This window comes from Varanus komodoensis, unplaced genomic scaffold (assembly GCF_004798865.1).
Source record: "Varanus komodoensis strain SLA01 unplaced genomic scaffold, ASM479886v1 scaffold22, whole genome shotgun sequence".
In the NCBI taxonomy this organism is placed as follows: Eukaryota; Metazoa; Chordata; class Lepidosauria; order Squamata; family Varanidae; genus Varanus; species Varanus komodoensis.
In genome coordinates, this window is record NW_025335606.1 from 3,777,883 (window position 1) to 3,795,938 (window position 18,056).

At 45.7% G+C, this 18,056-nt stretch overlaps 1 protein-coding gene across 1 annotated transcript in view; it reads right to left on the reverse strand.

Annotated features, from left to right (window-relative positions):
- Positions 1-10,801: 10,801 nt before the first annotated feature.
- RIT2 (Ras like without CAAX 2) overlaps positions 10,802-18,056 on the reverse strand; it is a 227,302-nt gene continuing 220,047 nt past the window's right edge. Inside the window, exon 5 of the mRNA XM_044431406.1 lies at positions 10,802-11,029. Coding sequence (XP_044287341.1) covers positions 10,802-11,029 — 228 coding nt within the window. The remainder of the gene's footprint in view (positions 11,030-18,056) is intronic.

An 18,056-nucleotide genomic window follows, 5' to 3' on the forward strand; every position in this document is an offset into this window, starting at 1 on the left:
AGTCTGGGCCCAATTTAAGGTGGTGATGACCTAGGAAGCCCTAAATGGCTTAGGACCTGGTTGCCTGAAGAAGTGTCTCCTTCCATATGTGCCTGCTTGACCCTTAAGATCCGGGGCAGAGGCCCTTCTCCAGGAGCCCTCCTTGAAGGGGATTAGGAGGGTGGTTACCTGGAGAAGGGCCTTCTCTGTGGTGGCACCCCAATTTTGGAATACACTCCCCAGAGATGTTTGCCTAGTTCCATCACTTTATTCTTTTCGGCAACAGGCTAAAACCTTTTTATTTTCCCAATGTTTTAAGGTTTGACTGTTTTTAATGTGGGTTTTATTATTGATGGGTTAAGAATTCGACTAGGATGCTGTGTTTTATTTTATTTTGTCTTATTGTTAAACCACCCCAAGACTACGGTAAGGTATGGTCTAAAAAAGTTTTAAATAAATACATAGAATGGGCCTCCAAAGAATTCTGGAGTCCTTTGGATGCTCTCCTAGGACCATATGGCTTGTTTACCAGATTCCCCCACCCTTGAAAAAGTTCCACTATGTATTAAAAGAATTCATGCAAAGTTATCGAAGTGCCATGCTCAGGGAGTTGGATCCTTGGAAAAACTGTAATGAACTCACCAGCTCTGTACAAAGGTGAGGGTATTCAAAGATAGTCTGGACATACACATGGTGGGCACGGCGTGAGTGGAGCTGACTGAAGCTGGGGGTCAGACTAGATGGCCCTGGAGACCCCTTCTGACTCACTCTGTTTCTATGTTTCTATGTACTTACTGGAGCCATGTAAATATTGAAACTCACTGCTCGGTTTTCAGATGCCTAACCATTCCGATGCATATCGCAGCTCAAATGACGTACCAAAATGCATTTGACAAATATGCATTTTGGGAGATTATGCATTTAAAATGTGCATTTAATTATGCTTTTAAATATATTGGGGTTTCATGCATATTGTATGTGGAAGGGGGCTGAGTTGAATAGAAAATTAATACAAAAACATGGAATGGGCATATGGGGAAGCAAATTCAAAAGCAACGTGGTCCAAAAGAATGTTGGTTTATCTATCCCTGACCACATGTGAGCTGTTAAGAAATTCTCCTCATTCATTTTTTATATTGACTGTCAGTGATGCAATGGACTAAAGGAAAAAGGAGAAAGCACGGGAGGTGGTGGAGGCCCCATCGGTGAGGGTGTTCAAGGATAGGCTGGACATGCATATGGTAGGCATGTCATGAGCGGAGCCAGCTGGGGGGTCAGACTAGATGGCCCAGGAGACCCCTTCTGACTCGCTCTGTTTCTCTGTTTCTCAATTCTCACCTGGAACAAGTGGAACGAATGAAAGCTGAACATGTTGCCCAGCCCTTGCCTGAGCGGATCAGACAATGCCTCAAAAGCAGACACTGTTGCTACCTTGGTGGGGCTGTCAATTTACCTTTTGTGTTGGTGAAGGCAAAGTTAAATGCCTGAGATGAATTAAACAAATTGAGGTGAGTGTCACGAATTTCAAATTGCAATAATGCAAATCCAATTACAGCAAATTGAATGATTATCAAATTAAACTCTTCCAGTTTAAAGGTGAAGCTCCCTGTGTGGGTGAGGATGGTGTAAGAGAGCACAAGTTATTCATGCCTTGTTGGCAGATTTCCCTCGATGATTTTCATAACCTCTCAGGCCGCAATTCGACATCCTTTCCCCCTGCGCAAGTAGCCATTGAGGAAGGAATCCAAAGACTAATTTGATAGCCATTCGAGATAGCCATCTCCTTGCTTATGTCTATGCAGATACTCAGACAGAAGGTAGAGAGCGTCTGGACCTTGCCTGGAGGATGCCAGGTTGAGAACGTGGGTGGCAGGATCGTGGGACTGGAGAAAGGACCATTCCACTGCTCTACTGACCCTTTGCCAAGCATCCAAAGCAAGCGACAGTACACACTTCTGGTGTGACAGAAGAGAGATCCCAAGCTGAGTTTTGAGGCTGTGCTTGGTGTAACCTGAGAGCCAGTGTGGTGCAGTGGTTAAGAGCACAGGACTGGGACTCAGGTGATCTGGGATCTAGTCCCTGCTCGGCCATGGAGCCAGCTGGGTGGCTTTGGGCCAGTCACAGACTCTTAGCCCATCCTACCTCACAGGGTTGTTGTTGTGGGGATAAGATGGAGGAGGAGATGTAAGCTGCCTTGAGCCCTTTGTAGAAAAAGGCAGGATATAAAATAAATAAATAAATAAATAAATAAAACTGGCACAAACTTGTTTCCTCTTTGGGACGGACTAATCCATATATGCCCAGTCGCCCCCTGAGATCGGCGGGAGAAGCCCTTCTCTGGGAGCCCTCCATGAGAGAAATTAGGAGGGTGGCTACTCGGAGGAGGGCTTTCTCAGTGGTGGCGCCTAAGTTATGGAATGCGCTCCCCAGAGAGGTCTGCCTGGCGCCGTCGTTATTTGTTTTTCGGCGCCAGGCGAAGACCTTTTTATTTAAGCAACATTTTAAATGTTAATACCACTGAATTTTATCTGGCCAGGGCGGCTTATTTTATAATGTGTGTTTTAAATTATTATGATTATTTTTATGTACATTTTAACTTATTGGTTTTATCTATTGTTGTAAGCCGCCCCGAGGCTTCGGCGAATGGGGCGGCATAAAAATGTTTTAATAACATAAATAAATAAATAAATAAATAATTGAATGAGTTAAACCTAGGGATGAACAAATTTTGATAAATTGTTTCAGGCTTGTCCTTGCACAATGAGTGCTTACTCATTGATGGAATTTTATCCCTTTTGGGAACGTAGGGAGATTTTGTTTCAATGGGACAAGGGAGCATTAGAGCTTGAGACCACCTCCACTAGTGAAAATTTGCACAAATACCATCATCCTCTCTCTCTTCCTTTATTTGTCCACAAGTGAGTGGAAGTCATACAACTCCGAGGCCCATCAATCTGCTCCGGAAGCCACAAGCGAGAGTCATGGAAATCCAAACTCGTAGGGGATCCGTTGTGAAAACCCCCCATTTCCCCAATGGGGACATAAGGAATAAAATCCCTTTTTCTGGGATCCTAGGATATACCTGCCTACTACCTTCTCTAGAAGCAAATAAGAACGGCTGCTCTTCACTCCTCTTGGGAATGTCACTATGGTGAGGCAGAACTAGGGACTGTTGGCAATTACATTTTTGCTCACAAAGTATTTGGCATCATGGCCATGAATGTGGGCACAGGTCATCCAAAATGGTTCGGTTCATGGTTGTGTTCAGCTTGAACCTGATTCCCAGTTTGACCTGCCCAAATTATTTGCTTTCTGCACATTTCCTCCTCAGACTGAATCAGCCTCATGGCAGTGGCATCTTGGCTCACAAACTTAATTCATTCCATGACTCTGGTCACGACCCGAATTCGTCGCAAGCCAAGTTAAAGTCCACTATAAGGTTCATTGTAAATAAGGTTAATCTGTTCTGTAAATATTTTTGTTAATCATGGGGAAGACGGGTGTGATCACGGGCGCGCTTGGGGAAAGATGGGTGAGAGAGCCAGTGTGGCATAGTGGTTCAGAGCATGGACTGGGACTCAGGAGATCCGGGTTCTAGTCCCCACTCAGCCAAGGAGCCAACTGGGTGACTTTGGGCCAGTCACAGACTCTCAGCTCAACCTACCTCACAGGGTTGTTGTTGTGGGGATAAGATGGAGGAGGAGATGTAAGCTGCCTTGAGCCCTTTGTAGGAAAAAGGCAGGATATAAATTGAAAAATAAATAAATAAATTTTAAAAAATGGGTATGCTGGGGGGCGATAGGCACATTCGTGGGTACACTTAGTGGGGAGACGGGTGCGATCGCAAGTGCAGGGAAGACGGGCATGATCATGGCCATCTCCCCCCCAGCACAATCATGACCACCTCCCCCCCACCCGGAGCAAAACCGCGATTATGCCTGTGCAGGGAAGACGGGCGTGATCGCAAACTTCACCCAATGTGAAGTTCATGACCTGAGTCAAAATTTTTCTGAAATTTCTGTTTGCAACCCGATTTGGTCATGAACTGAGGCGTTCATGAGCTGAGGTACCACTGTACAACTTTGGTGAACCTTGTGTAAATCACTCATTTGATTGCTGTTCTAGTTACACACTTCCCCATTCCTGTAGATCAAGCAGTGTTAGGAAGTGCAGGTGGGAATTGCACAGGGATGTGCTTGTATTTGAAGGATCCTGGCAAACTCAAACATCTCATTCACCTATGTAGAACATACGTCCCATCCTCGGCACTGCATAGTTCCTTCCTTATAGATGAGTTTCAACAGGGGTGCAATTCATACCTCTCTCCCCTCACAGACTCCAAAACTTGCCCCACCGTTTTGCTAGTAATGATAGCAAGCCAACCACCTAAGCACATGCTTCTCAACAGTTTCTGTATTTGGTTCCAGAGAATGAGATTAACAAGCTGTCCAGGCATCCTGGCACTATGATAATGGGGGTAATATAAATATCATGGCTAGATTTAAAGGAATGCCTTAATTGGGCATATATTCCATCCTGTTTTATGACTGCCCTCTGAGATAATGATTTCATAGTGAGATAATAATCAAATCTGCCAAGGCTAGAGAAAAGGGTAACCTGGCTCATATATTATACATTTGCAGAAGACACCATAGTTCCAATGAAAAGTAATATATGTCTCTCATCTATCTATCTATCTATCTATCTATCTATCTATCTATCTATCTATCTATCATCTATCTATCTATCTATACATGCATACGTTGTCTCTTAAAACAACCCCAAACGATGCTGTAGGATATCCAGACCATGGAATGATTGACAGCAAAGTGAGTTACGGCTGTCATCTTGGGATGGCCATGGCAGTAATAGAACAACCTGTTTTCCATCTTGAGATTTGATTACTGGGGGAGGAAAGCCAGTGAAACCAAAAACCACGGAGCAGCTGTGTTCTAATTCTTCCATCTTTGCCGTGTCAGCTTTGCAGAAGCTCCTCCTTGCCATCCCTTGGAGGAAGCATCTTGGTTAATTAGGAAAAGCAGCCGGAACGGTTCCCCCGCTCGGTTATGACTTATGGCAGTCCCTTTGACTATAACCTTTGCGAGCTTTGCCCAATTAACTAAGGTTAAGTGTTATGGATTACTTAGAAGTTGGGTGACTGTAAGTCAAGAATCATGGTGCCTGGAAAAAAACAAGACTGGGAGAGCATTAGAGACTGGGATAAAAATGCGCCTGAATGATGGCAGTAGAAATGGATGCACGTATTAGTGCTGAAACATGGGGTAGGAAGGAAGCAGCAGCAGTGATTCAGTTCGCAGTGTGCGGTGAAATTACCAAATCTCACACTTTTGAACCACGAGAGGAAGAAAAGTGGAATGCTTTTGAATTCTTCAAATGGCACAATACATTTTGCGAATTGAGTTCTCCAATTTAACAAAGATCTGTACCATCAGGGCAGGCAAAGTGATTCCAGGAAAAGATTTCTTGAAACTCCAGCAACTTCTGCTTCAATAGTGGTGATGCAAACTCTTCCTTCTTTTCCTGGAGAGCAACATTGTCATGTTGCTAATGGGAACGGAGGGCAAAGGTCATTCAAAGTGAGAGCTGTTTGCTCTGGAGCATTGCACTTCGCATTTGTGCAAACACTGTAGTGGCCTGTATTTTCTGGGGGCAACCCCAATTACTAGGGTTTCCTGCTTGATAAATCACTGACCCCGTATACCAGTGGTGGGAACCTATGGCATGCGTGCCGCAGTGGGCACACAGAGCCCTCTCTGTTGGCATGCGAGCCAAGTGGCTCCAGCATCGCCCCGGCAGTCGAGCACCGGATAACAGCATGCATAGGGGCCACGCGCATGCTCAGAAAGGAGTAGCGGCGCCAGGTGATGACATCATGAGCCACGACTCATTAGCTGAGACTTGTCCATGCTTTAGCATGGCCAGTCAGTGCATTGCCAAGGATATATATATATATCTCCTTTATATTTGCTTGGACTGGCTGTGGGTTTTAATACATTTGTTTTTATTGACACAAGATTTTAGCTTTGAGTTTTTTAATGAAAAATTGAAATTTAATATCTAAGATTTAGCAAAGAGATGTTCTAATTAAGAGACTGAGATTCTTTTAATGTTGTGCTGTCCCCCTGGCATATTTGAATATGCAGCATCATATTTAATTGTTTTTTCTAAACTAAAACTTCAGTTTTCAGAATTTATTGCAGTGTTGGCACCTTGCGATGAATAAGTGGGTTTTGGGTTGCAGTTTAGGCACTTGGTCTCTAAAAGGTTTGCCGTCACTGCCCTATATTATGGGTGCTTTGCATTTTGGAGACATTCAAAGGATACTTTAAAAATAAATAAATACATAAATCAATAAATGTTTCTAGTAAGATACTAGTCCCTGCAGTTGTCTCCCCCATCCCCACTGCCTTTCTTTTGTTTCCAAAAGTTAGACCCTCCGTGAGGGATGGATACTTGGATGCAGGTATATCAGTGCTCACATGTGAACACTAAGGTGTGGGGCGACACAGTGCCTGCCTTGTGTGCAGTGCCACCGGCAAAGTCCGTTTGGCTCTCTGGATGTGGTTTATACTTACCTATTATTTATTGATTTTAAATCTTTCTGTACCGTCCTGTACTTAGACATCTTGGAACGGTTTGCCATGAATTAATTCTAAAAGGCTGTATTAATAAATTTAATTTTATTCTATAGAAATAAAAATAGCAGTTGCCCAGCATCCTCTTGATCTCTTTCAAGGATGGCTTCCGGAGGAGAGCCCCTTCTCAGATGGGTCGCCTGAAACCATTGGCATTGAGTTCCATGGCTCGGTTGGCCATGCAATTAGGATGAGCAATGTGCGGAACTCTGGACTTCTACACCCATCAGCCATAGTCAGAATAGCTGTTGGTGAAAGGTGATGGGCGAGTCATTGAAGCAAATGCCGACATTTTCGGGTGTTTCCAACCCTGTCCATTTTATCAAATGTAAAATTTAAGATGTCAAACAGTAGCAAGAAATACATGGGGTTGAGTTTTATTAGGAATGATAGGACATAACACAGAACCAAGTAACATATAACGATAACTTTTTTTAAAGAGGCCATCAACCCAAAGAAACAGACTCTCATTTGCCTTGAAATTGGCACAAAAGAAGACAGCAAGCAGCTAGTGGACGACAGACTTCAGCAATATTTGGGAGCTTAAATACTGAGGCTCAGTACAAGAACAGGGATTCTGCAGAGAAACAAGATCGGCCCTTTTACGATGTGCAAAATGTTGGAGCATATAACAGTGCATGGTTGTAGCCATCCCACTGTGGGAAGATCTTCTGAAAACAGGAAACCATCTCGGGCTGATTCAAACTGATTATATGCAATTCTGTACCCATTCACCTGAGAATCGGCCCCACTGAACTCAGTAAGTCTTACTCTTAAGTAGACATGTACAAGGTTGTGTTGCAAGGGGGCTGTCTCGTTGAAGCAAGTCAACCTTAACAATAAGCTCAGAGCCCCTCCAGATCAAAGCGAAGCTCTAACTATTCTGGAACTGGAACTGTTGTTGCATAGCAGCCGAAGGAAGCTCAGACAGAGAGTACAAGTATAGCAACATATTTCGATTTCTCTTCTCCGGCAACTGGCATCCCGCTTCTGGTTCTTGCAGTCCATTGCAGGGGATTTGCCATTGCAAGATTCCCTCCGCTGGGTAAGGATGACGGCAAGGGTTCCATAGCAGTTCACACATGCATGTTCATCCCATTATAACAGGAATGGGCAGCTTGTGACCTTTCAGAGGGATGGTTGGCCAAAAACTCCTACGACTGTTCACCATCGACCATTGATGGGAGTTGTAAGCCAAAGTATCCAGGGGCACACAAGTAGTTCACCTTTGTTCTATCAACTCCTTGACAAGGGATGACCTCACTGGATGTGTGAAATGCCCAGCACAAATGGAAGACAGAAGACAGAATTTTCCCATCATCTCACATCACGTCAGACAGGGGCTTGGTTCCGAGGAACAGTGCTTCCTTCGCACTGGGATTTGGTCTGGATAATTTTTTTATCCAGACCAAACAATTGCAAACAATTGCAAAAGTGGGAGACTTACTTTCAGCAAACTCCAGCAGAAGTGTCTCCTGTTACTGTCTTTCGTTCTAAGTTTGAAAGACATGTCCCCTGTCAAGAGTTCTTCTGTTTCTGTGATTGCAAGAAGGAGTCCTGCCAAAATGGATCCAACAATGTGGACATACCTAGCTTGGTGGATCTGCTTTGGTTTGGGAGATCATCAGCAGAGGGTCTTCTCTCTTGCCTCCCACAAAGGACAGTACTTAGCATAGAGAAGACAAGGATTGGGGCACTAATGGTCTTGCACGACTAGGAACGGTTTCCGTGTGTGTGTGCATGTGCAGGGGGGAGATTCCTCAGTTCTCTTCATCATATGTTTTTCAGGAAAGCGTTGAAGAGATACCTGCTTTCCTGGCTGCCACTTTTATTAGCAATGTCTATTTTTATTGATTTTCATCGGTGACCTCATTTTATGCATTTCTGTTGAATGTGTACTTACTGATTTTCATCAGATGCACTTCATTTAGTTTTTAATCTTATATGTCACCTTGAAAAGGTCCACCCACAAAGTCGCCTGAAAAATACATTTAAATACACATATGCATGCATGCATAAACATGCCAGCCATTGGGTGACCAAGGACATGGGCATAGATGTTTCTAGGAAGGTGGGCATGTGTTTTTCCCACAACCTTCCCCTCTCCCTGAAGGGATGTTCCAGTGACTGGTGTGAAGCAGCCAGCCTGCCATTTGGGAGCAGTGAGACAAAAAGAATCAGACTGGGAAAGAGCCAGCGAGTCAGTCCTGGGCCCCGCTCTGAAATCTGACCTGAGGTATCTGTGGACATTGGGAAGCTGCTGTGGTGGTTTAAACTGTGAGCCTCCAGCTATGCTCAATCCATCTGTTTGTGAATAAATACACATACTACAAAATATCAAAAAGCCTCCAGCGACCTGAAATCAAGTAAGCGGAAGGATCCAAGGAGCTTCTCAATGTTTGGAAAACTTGGTTCTTTGCCTCACTTCCCCTTCCCTCTTTATACAAGAAGGTTTTGCCACTATTTTCACAAGGTAATGGTCTTCTACCATCTTGACTCACTTCTCTACATGATGCACCTCACTTTCCTGAGATGTACTGTGGGGTAAGATGGCTCCAGGAGGAAGATTCCTGCAGTGGCAAAAAGCATTTTAAAGGGGAAAAAAGGAAGAGAGGAAGCTAAAAAGAAATAAATGCAAAGAACTAATCTCCAACCGCTACAGTTTGCTAAAAATGTCGCTCCATCCTGGAAGAAAAGTGCCCCCAGCGTTCTCTTGAGAAATATTGCAATAGGTGTAGTCCCAGTGCTTGAGGCGCAAGCACCCATCTTCGTGTCCCCAAGCAGATCCCAGAAATGCAGGCAATTTACTGATTCCTATAACTGCCCACCCAAATAAGTACATACTCAACCAGGGTTCCCCTCCTCCATCAGGAGCAGTAAATAGGTCTTGACTGGCCATTCAAGATCAAGTCATTATAACAGGGATAACTCAACAAACAGTTGCTGGAAAAAATACTTCTCTGCCCACGGCAACACTGAGAAGGGCGGCTAAGCTCCAAGGGAACCAGGTATGACGTGGTGGGTGGCAGATGGCATTAGTGTCCCTGCTAATAAAACAGTGCTCGTGTCACGTCCCTGTGAGCCTCCATTCCACTACACCACCGCTGTCCACTTTGCCATGTACAGTACTGGCCCTTTATTCCATCTGGATAACGCGCTCTTGAGAATCAGGGCACGGGACAAAGGATCACAGCACTAGCATGGGAATCAGAAATCTTCTCATTCCTTGTTTGAGCAGGAATGCCTTCTTTATGCAAGGGGAAATTCAGAAAAAAGCCCATAATTTTCACAGAGGCGGTGAAAGCACATACAACAGCAGGGCACTGAGCAACACATCAAAAATAAAGATCTAGGCCTCCATGCAAAATATGGCGTGGTTGTTAACACAATCGTCTTGAGTTTGTGGAGTTCTAGACTAGGAACTGCCTCTGGATTTCGTCTACATTTCATAGCCATCTTGATGAGTACTTACAATATGGTTTAAAACAAAGGGTATGAATTTATTTTAGCCCATGGACAGAATCTCAATAGGGTGAAGCTTTTGAGGACTACAGTGGAGTGGTGGATAGGCTAAAAGTAAAATGGGTAAGGTTATTTTCCAGCCTTTTGAGAATTACTAGTGTGGCAGAGGGGTTAGGAGTGCTAGACTAGGGCTCAGGAGATCTGGTTTCAAGTCCGTGCTTAACCATGAAGCCAATTGGGTGGCTTTGGATCTCAATCACTGTGTCTCAGTCCAGTCTTCCTCACAGGGTTGTTGTTGTGAGGATAAAATGAGGAGGAGGAGAACCTTGGAGAGGGCAGGATGGAGATGAAGAGGCTTGGGCTCCTTGCTAGAGGAGGAGAGGTGGGATAAAAATGCAAAGTAATAATAGCAACATTTAAAACTCGTACTGCAATGACTAAGTCTTAGGAGATACAGTTGACCTTTTCAAAGCATATCACTCCTCTGCCCAAATAAATACATTACATACATTTTGTCCTTCTTTTCACTAATACATTTGGTGGAACCAATTCTGAGCTTGTGCATACCTCACCCAAAGTTAGAAGCCTGACCATGTGAGAAAGGAATCCTGAAATTATATGACCACGTACACGTATGCCTTTTGGAATGGCAACAGAGAGTAGGCTGTTCCCAAACTCTGCAGGTTACTGCATGGGGAGTACTATCAAGAGGGGCTCTCTCTTTTCTTCTTCAAAGATCCTTTCAGTTTTTGCCACAAACTGTCTTTGCTTTTCGATTTTCCCTCTGCCTGAGGCAGTGACTTCTCCCTCCTGCGGATTTCTCTCACTAGTTCATGGAAGACGTCGTCAATGTAGAAATGCAAGGCAGCCGACGTCTCGAAGAAGGGGCAGGAGTACTCCTGGGCCAAGTGCATACCTTCGTCTCTGGAAACCTGCAATAACAAATAGAGCCTTTTAAATGTAGCCAGCACTGGAAAGGAATGGGCGAAGACCCATGTAGCTATTATGGATTCTTCATACCTTGAGCCTTGACTTTTGCACTGTGTTTTTGGAGAGAACCTCATAGAATCTGGGAAACTGTATTTTTCGAAAAAGGAAGCCCAGCTGCTTCACTGTGTGTATTTTTCACCAAATGAGCTGCTTTCTAATTAGCCACATGCACATCTAACTGAAGTGAACACATGACCACCTTCTGCATTCTTCCTCCTCTCTCAGGTCTACTCTCAAGTCCTTGTTTGAATTCCTCAGATCTCTTTATTATTCAGGAAAAAGCACACCAAGTTACACTGATGAATGAATGAATGAATGAATGAATGAACGAATGTCAGAGAATGACACTTGAGGCAGCAATAGGAATGGGGCACATGGAGGAACTATGCCCGCTTGGATGTGGCGGATTTCAGCACACCTTGCTGAAGCCGCATTTGGACTAGTCACCAGGAAGCATTTCCTCACTGTCAGAGCAGTACAGCAATGGAACTTGTTATAAATTGAATAAATAAATAATAAGTAAATAAAGACTGTCAAGGGAAGTGGGGGGCTCCCCCTCATTCAAAAAGCATCTGGATGGTCATCTGAATGGGACGGCATGACTTAGTGTCTTGCAATAGCAAGCGGCTCATCCCGATGCCCTTCTGGCCCCTTCCAACTCTGCTGTTCTATGTGACTATGACTTGAGAACTGAAAGTGGGCCAGATAAGGAGCTTTTAGTTTTGCGGCTTCCACTTTTAAAGAGAGCCCTGATCTCCCTTCTCTCCTTCTCTGCTTCACTCTCTCCACACACATGGCTACGCCTGCACCCATACCATCCATCTATGTATCTATCTATCTTTATGGCAAAATAATTTGCACATAATGCAGCTGCAATTTGTGCAACTTATATAAAAACCCCTCCATTTGTGCAAATCGTGGCCATATTTTGCGAGGATCACCTTGCCCTTCCTTTGCATTTCCTTTTCCTGTGAGATTGCAGCCTGCTTCAGAAGTGGAACACCCCCTGCTATTTCAACACACACCAGGTAGAGTTGGTGCCAGTGCTGGATGGATGAATCGTAGAATCAAAGAATGGTAGATGGCCTACAAGGCCTTCAAGTCCATCTGGATTTTGACCCTCCCAGCAGATTCCTCCACGTCCCCTGTGCAGCCATCTGGATGGTGCAGCCCTGCAGCAGTTCATCCTCCAAGAGTGAGGAAGACCACCAAGAAATCATGCTCAGCTGCTTCAAGATCAGGGATGAGCAATGTGCCACTTTCAGTCCTTCCCACATTCACCTTTATTTTAGTTTAGGTGAAGAACACGAACAATGTTGTGAATTTTGAAAAAAGATTCTTGGAGGAAAAGGGTCACACAGGGAGACAGACCAAATTCAACAGGAATAGCTATTCTTATCTTGAGGACTATGATGTACTTGCCTGCCATGTAGCTGACATAGAAAAGAAGAGGCAACTCCACTTTAGTGCTAACATCATGGAATGCACAGGTGTATACACCTGGAACTGGCTGGATGAATCAGCCAATTTTGGTTTTCATGCCACATCTGGGTAAGCCCAGGGATCAAAGTGTACAAGAATATGTACAGTGCAGAAAGAGTAGATAAGGGCACACTTCTCTCTCTCTCTCTCTCTCTCTCTCTCTCTCTCTCTCTCTCTCTCTCTCTCTCTCTCTCTCTCTCTCTCTCGCCATAATATTAAAACCCAGTGGGTCATCCCATGAAGCTGGTGGGAGGGAGAATCAGGTCAGATGCTTTTTGCACAGCACAAACTATGGAGTTCACCTCCACTGGTAATGGTCACCAGCTCCGTTGGGTTAAAAGGGGCATTAGAAAAACCCAAAGGTGATAAATCCATCGATGGCTACTTGGTCCTGGTGGCTATAAGCCATTAATATATGTAATAATGGTTGGAAACCCAACCGGACAGGTGCTATAGCATTCATTACCTAGCTGTAGTTTTCCTGCAAGCAACTGGTTGACCACTGTGTGAGCAGAACCTCCTTCGGTTTGATTCAGCAAGGACCTTCTTATGGCCTGCTCTCCTCAGCCCAGGACAGAATTGCCTGGTTGACCAGTTGTGAGGCCTCCTGCTGATTCATTACCCATGAACAACTATGGCTGCCTTAAGCAAAAGTCTGCATCTGGAGCCAGGCTTCCAATGGATCCCTGGTGTGAATTGCATCCGGAACCCTAGTGCTGCAAGGGTTCCTAGACCATGAACCTGGAGACTTGGACTGTGAAGCTTTGAAAGGATGGGTGGATCCTGGTGAGCGAGACAAAGTCAGTAACACACGGCAGGAAGCATCACCTTGTGCTTTAGGGGCTAGAGCTGTCCCTGGTGGTTCAGGGATGGAACCTGATGGTTGTGTAGATGGAACTAATAACATAAATAATCCAGCCAAACCGAAAACCCACTGCTGGCTTCTTATAGCTGCTCGTCGTGAGACTGAACACTTTCCCATCAGCCTGAGCCCTCCTTTAGCTGTGTTCTGTTTACTACCTGATGCAGCCTTCACTCAGCTCTACTTGCTAGATTGCCTCCCCGTGCTTTGGCCTCTTCCTTGTCTCCAGATTCAGGTCTAATACCTCCACGAGTCAGACGATACCTATAGCTTTATCCCTGCTAATCTTGCAGATCCCTCGCAGATGAATTTGATTTCATCCAGGCCGACCGTGTCATAGCTGGAACCAAGCATCCAGGTGGATGTTGAGACCAAGTCTGCTCTTTTAAGCCTTGTACAAGAACAAGTGTCTGCAGCACGTAGACCACAAGGAATCCTCAAGATATTGCCTCTGACTTGCCCTTGGAGTGTACTCTGTTGCTGCAGGAATACTGCCAAGAACCTAGCTATTGTGATAGAATCATAGAAGGGTAGAGTTGGAAGGGGCCAGGAAGGCCATCGAGTCCAACCCCCTGCTGCTGCAGGACACCAGCTTGGCTTCTTTTTCCTAGATGGAGAACGTGGCACTTGTCCTTATTGAATCTCATTCTGTTGCTTTGAGCCCAGCGTTCAAGTTTATCAGGATAGCCCTGGATCTTCATTCTGCCTTCTAGGGTGTTTGCTATTCCACGCAGTTTTGCATCATATGCAAGCTACTGATGATCTTTGTGCCATGCTGCAAGCTACTGCTGCAGGAGCATATTCTGCTGGAAAACAAATCATACAGGGATAACTGGCCATGTGCGTCCTGTTTCCAAGCAGATTTCAGTCCCCTCCATTGGCCAAAAAACGGTTGGGCAGATGGGAGGAGATTCAGCTGAGAAATAGGATAAGTGGGTGTTGGTGGACCAGAGAGCCTGTTGCAGCCAATTAGCTTTTATTGCACACAACTTACAGGCAAGTAAGCTTGGCTTCAGGCTACAAAATCCCCCGTGCAAGAAATGGAAGGGAAGTGTGGCTCTAGCAGTTTTTTCTACATTATAGCACGGCAATTGGGGATGGGCATGCAATTAATTCAGAGGATCAAAGCCCTCCTTGTTCTAGTTGGATGGGCTACCAGCAATGGGTTCAAGGCATTTTTTTCTGTGCAGCTACCCCTGGCTACCCATTCTTTAGAACACTGCCTTGACTCTCTCTCTTGATTTGATGCCAAAACCTTGGATCGCTGCTTTCCAATGTCTTCTGATTGCTAGGAGTCCACTTTTCTTAGGTTTTAGAAGAACTTCCCTGGATATCTTAGCTATTTCCACCCACTTCCCATTTCTGCAGCCTTGACCCTTTGCTACCCCCCACCCCATCCTCCCAGTCCAAACCAGAATCTATTCTCAAGTTTTGGCATCAGTGGTCCCAATTTTCAAAAAGGGTAGTAGAAGGGACATGGGGAATTACAGACCTGTTAGCCTTACGCCCATTGTAGGAAAAACAATGGAAAGGCTCACAATAGAGAGAGTTCTAGTGATGCTAGATAGGGAAGGGAGGCTGACAGCCACACAACACGGCTTCCTCAAAAACAGCTCTGCCAGACAAACCTTGTGGAATTCTATGACAAGGTTTCGAGATGGCCAGATGGAGGGGATGCAGTGGATGTGCTATATCTGGATTTCAGCAAGGCCTTTGACAAAGTGCCCCATGATATCTTGGTGGAGAAACTGAGGAGTTTTGAGATAGAACGATGCACTGTCCGGTGGATTAGGGCATGGTTGACTGACCGAAAGCAGAAGGTAACCATTAGTGGGGAATCATCGGGATGGCAGCCAGTGACAAGTGGGGTCCCTCAGGGCTCTGTCCTGGGGCCGATCCTGTTTAATCTTTTCATAAATGACATGGAAGAAGGGGTGAACAGTCTGCTGATCAAATTCACAGATGATACTAAAACTGGAGCAGTGGCCACAACTGAGGAGCAGGTACTCCAGATCCAAAAGGATCTGGACAGACTATGGAAGTGGGCAGGAGACAACAGGATGGTGTTCAATGTGGATAAGTGCAAGGTCTTGCACTTGGAACATAGGAATAGCTCTCATAAGTACAGGTTAGGTGGCAAGTGGCTGGAGAGCAGCACTTGTGAAAGGGACCTCGGGGTGCTGCTTGACTGCAGGCTGAACATGAGTCAGCAGTGTGACGCAGTGGTCAAGAGGGCGAACGCCACCCTTGGTTGCATATCCAGAAGTGTGGCTTCTGGATCGAGAGAGGTATTACTACCATTCTATACGACTCTGGTGCGCCCGCAACTGGAGTACTGTGCTCAGTTTGGGGCCCCTCATTACAGAAAGGATATAGCCAGGTTAGAGTGAGTGCAGCACAGGGCCACAAGGTTGGTGGCCGGTTTGCAGGGGATGCCATATGAGGCGAGACTGAGGGAACTGGGTCTCTTCAGCCTGGAGAAGAGGAGACTCAGAGGGGATCTGTTGGCGACATACAGGCATGTGAGGGGATGTCACATGGAAGTGGGTAGAGACCTGTTCTCCCCTGCAGAGGAAGGCAGGACGCTCTCCAACAGAGCAAAGCTCAGGGAACCCAGGTTCCATTTGGATGCCAGGAAGCACTTCCTGACAGTCAGGACCCCGAGGGTGTGGAATGGGCTTCCATGAGAGGTCGTTGAGGCCCCATCGGTGCAGGTGTTCAAGGATATGCTGGACATGCACATTGTGGGCATGTCGTGAGCGGAGCCGGCTGGAGCAGGAGGTCAGACTAGATGGCCCGGGAGGCCCCTTCTTTCTCGGTCTGTTTCTCTGTTTCTATGTCTTCTTCAGACATTTCTGCTGAGACACTGGCTCAATCCTTACAGTCCTGGTGAAGGTGCTGGGAAAGAAGACACATAGGAAAGGCACTCCTAATGAACCCTTTATCATGTCGCCATCGCCGAGACAAGCAAAAGACAAAACCCTCTCTTTCCTGCCAGGGAGCAAGAAAAGCGTTACCAAGGTGGAGCCAAGCTAAAAGTCTCTCCAAGAGATCTCTGCATCTCTCTCTATCTTGCATTGCGAAAAGGAGCCCGCCTTCATTCCAGCAGGGCAGCTTGCACACCACAAATGGCAGGCCAGGTGGATCCTGGCCAGATCAGAACCTCAGGGGAGGAGGATGAGCCTGATCCCAGCTGCACAGCCTCAGCTTTGGCAATGGATGTGGTGGGTATGTGCTCATGCGTAGAACCATGCAGTTGAGATAGGTTAGGATTCGGCACTCCTCTATTTGCTTTGTATGCTTGGAAAACTCTCTCTCTCTCTCTCTCTCTCTCTCTCTCTCTCTCTCTCTCTCTCTGTGTGTGTGTGTGTGTGTGTGTGTGTGTGAGAGAGAGAGAGAGAGAGAGAGAGAGAGAGAGAGAGAGAGAGAGGGAGGGAACATGTGTGTGACATTTGCATGTGCATCACCCAGCACAGTCTTGACCTTCGAGCCAAAGTAAGTTGCCAGCTCCTGAACTGGAAACGAAGTATGAGGAAAATGTTCCCATGATTGGTACGTGTTGGTAGCCCCATGACCTCATAAAGCAAAGAAGTATTTATTGGCTCCCGGGATGCATTTTTAACCCCATTAAAATTCTGGTTGTGACTTTTGCTAGCCTCCCCTCAGAAAATTACAAGTGAGATTAAATGGAATGCTGACAGCACACGGAGGCAGTGATGGATGGCCTGCCATCTTTAAAGACAGCTCACGCTGTGCTAAGGTCAGCTGCCGCACTCAAAAGGACACAGAGGAGGGGGTGGAAATGCCATGAGTAGGGTCCAGCCCTGTCAGGTACCACGAGCTCCTGGATCTCGCTTGACAGGAATTCTCATTTTTCTACCTCACCTGGGGAGGAAGCCAGGAAACCAAACCACCAGTACCCTGGCTGTGGTTCTGAGATATAGATTTGACTAAGAAAACCTCTTCCATCCCCAGTGCCTCCCCATCCGTGTCTTACGCCTGCTCCAAACTTTGCCAGAACGGCCTCAAACTCGCCTCTGAAGTGTGTTTTCGCTTGGAGACTTATCATTAAGTAACGCTGCTAAATCAGGTTGGCAGATTTGGAGGCTGGTCCCTCAAGCAGGCAGACGATAAATCTCTCCCCACGCGCCGCACACCTGCAGCCGCAGCGATCGACACTCTCAGCCTGAGACAGGCTGCCGGTCATTAGAGGCTGAGGGTTGCCATGACGAGGCTGTGTTTGCCACCAAAGGAATGATAATAAGCACAATACTTCTCTTAAAGTTACTTTCAGCCTGGCTGCCTTTCTTTAGCTAGAAAACTTACTCCCATTTATTGCTGAGATCTCTATCTTCCTTCACCGTGGGACGGAAAATCAAATTTTCGCAAGATGTGATTTAGGAAAACACACTTACTACAGGGGGTGAATTAAGGATTTGGAGGGGGGCATTATCCTGTGTATGTAATGTCACTCTCTCAAACCATAACGTGGACCAGAACTCAGTTATCATTTGAAACTTGCACTTTTTCAACTTTTTAGTGGAATTTGCCAATCAACCAGTGCATTAAAATGAGTATATTAAAGGAAGCTAGTCTTCAATAAGACATTATGTTTGGAAAGCCAG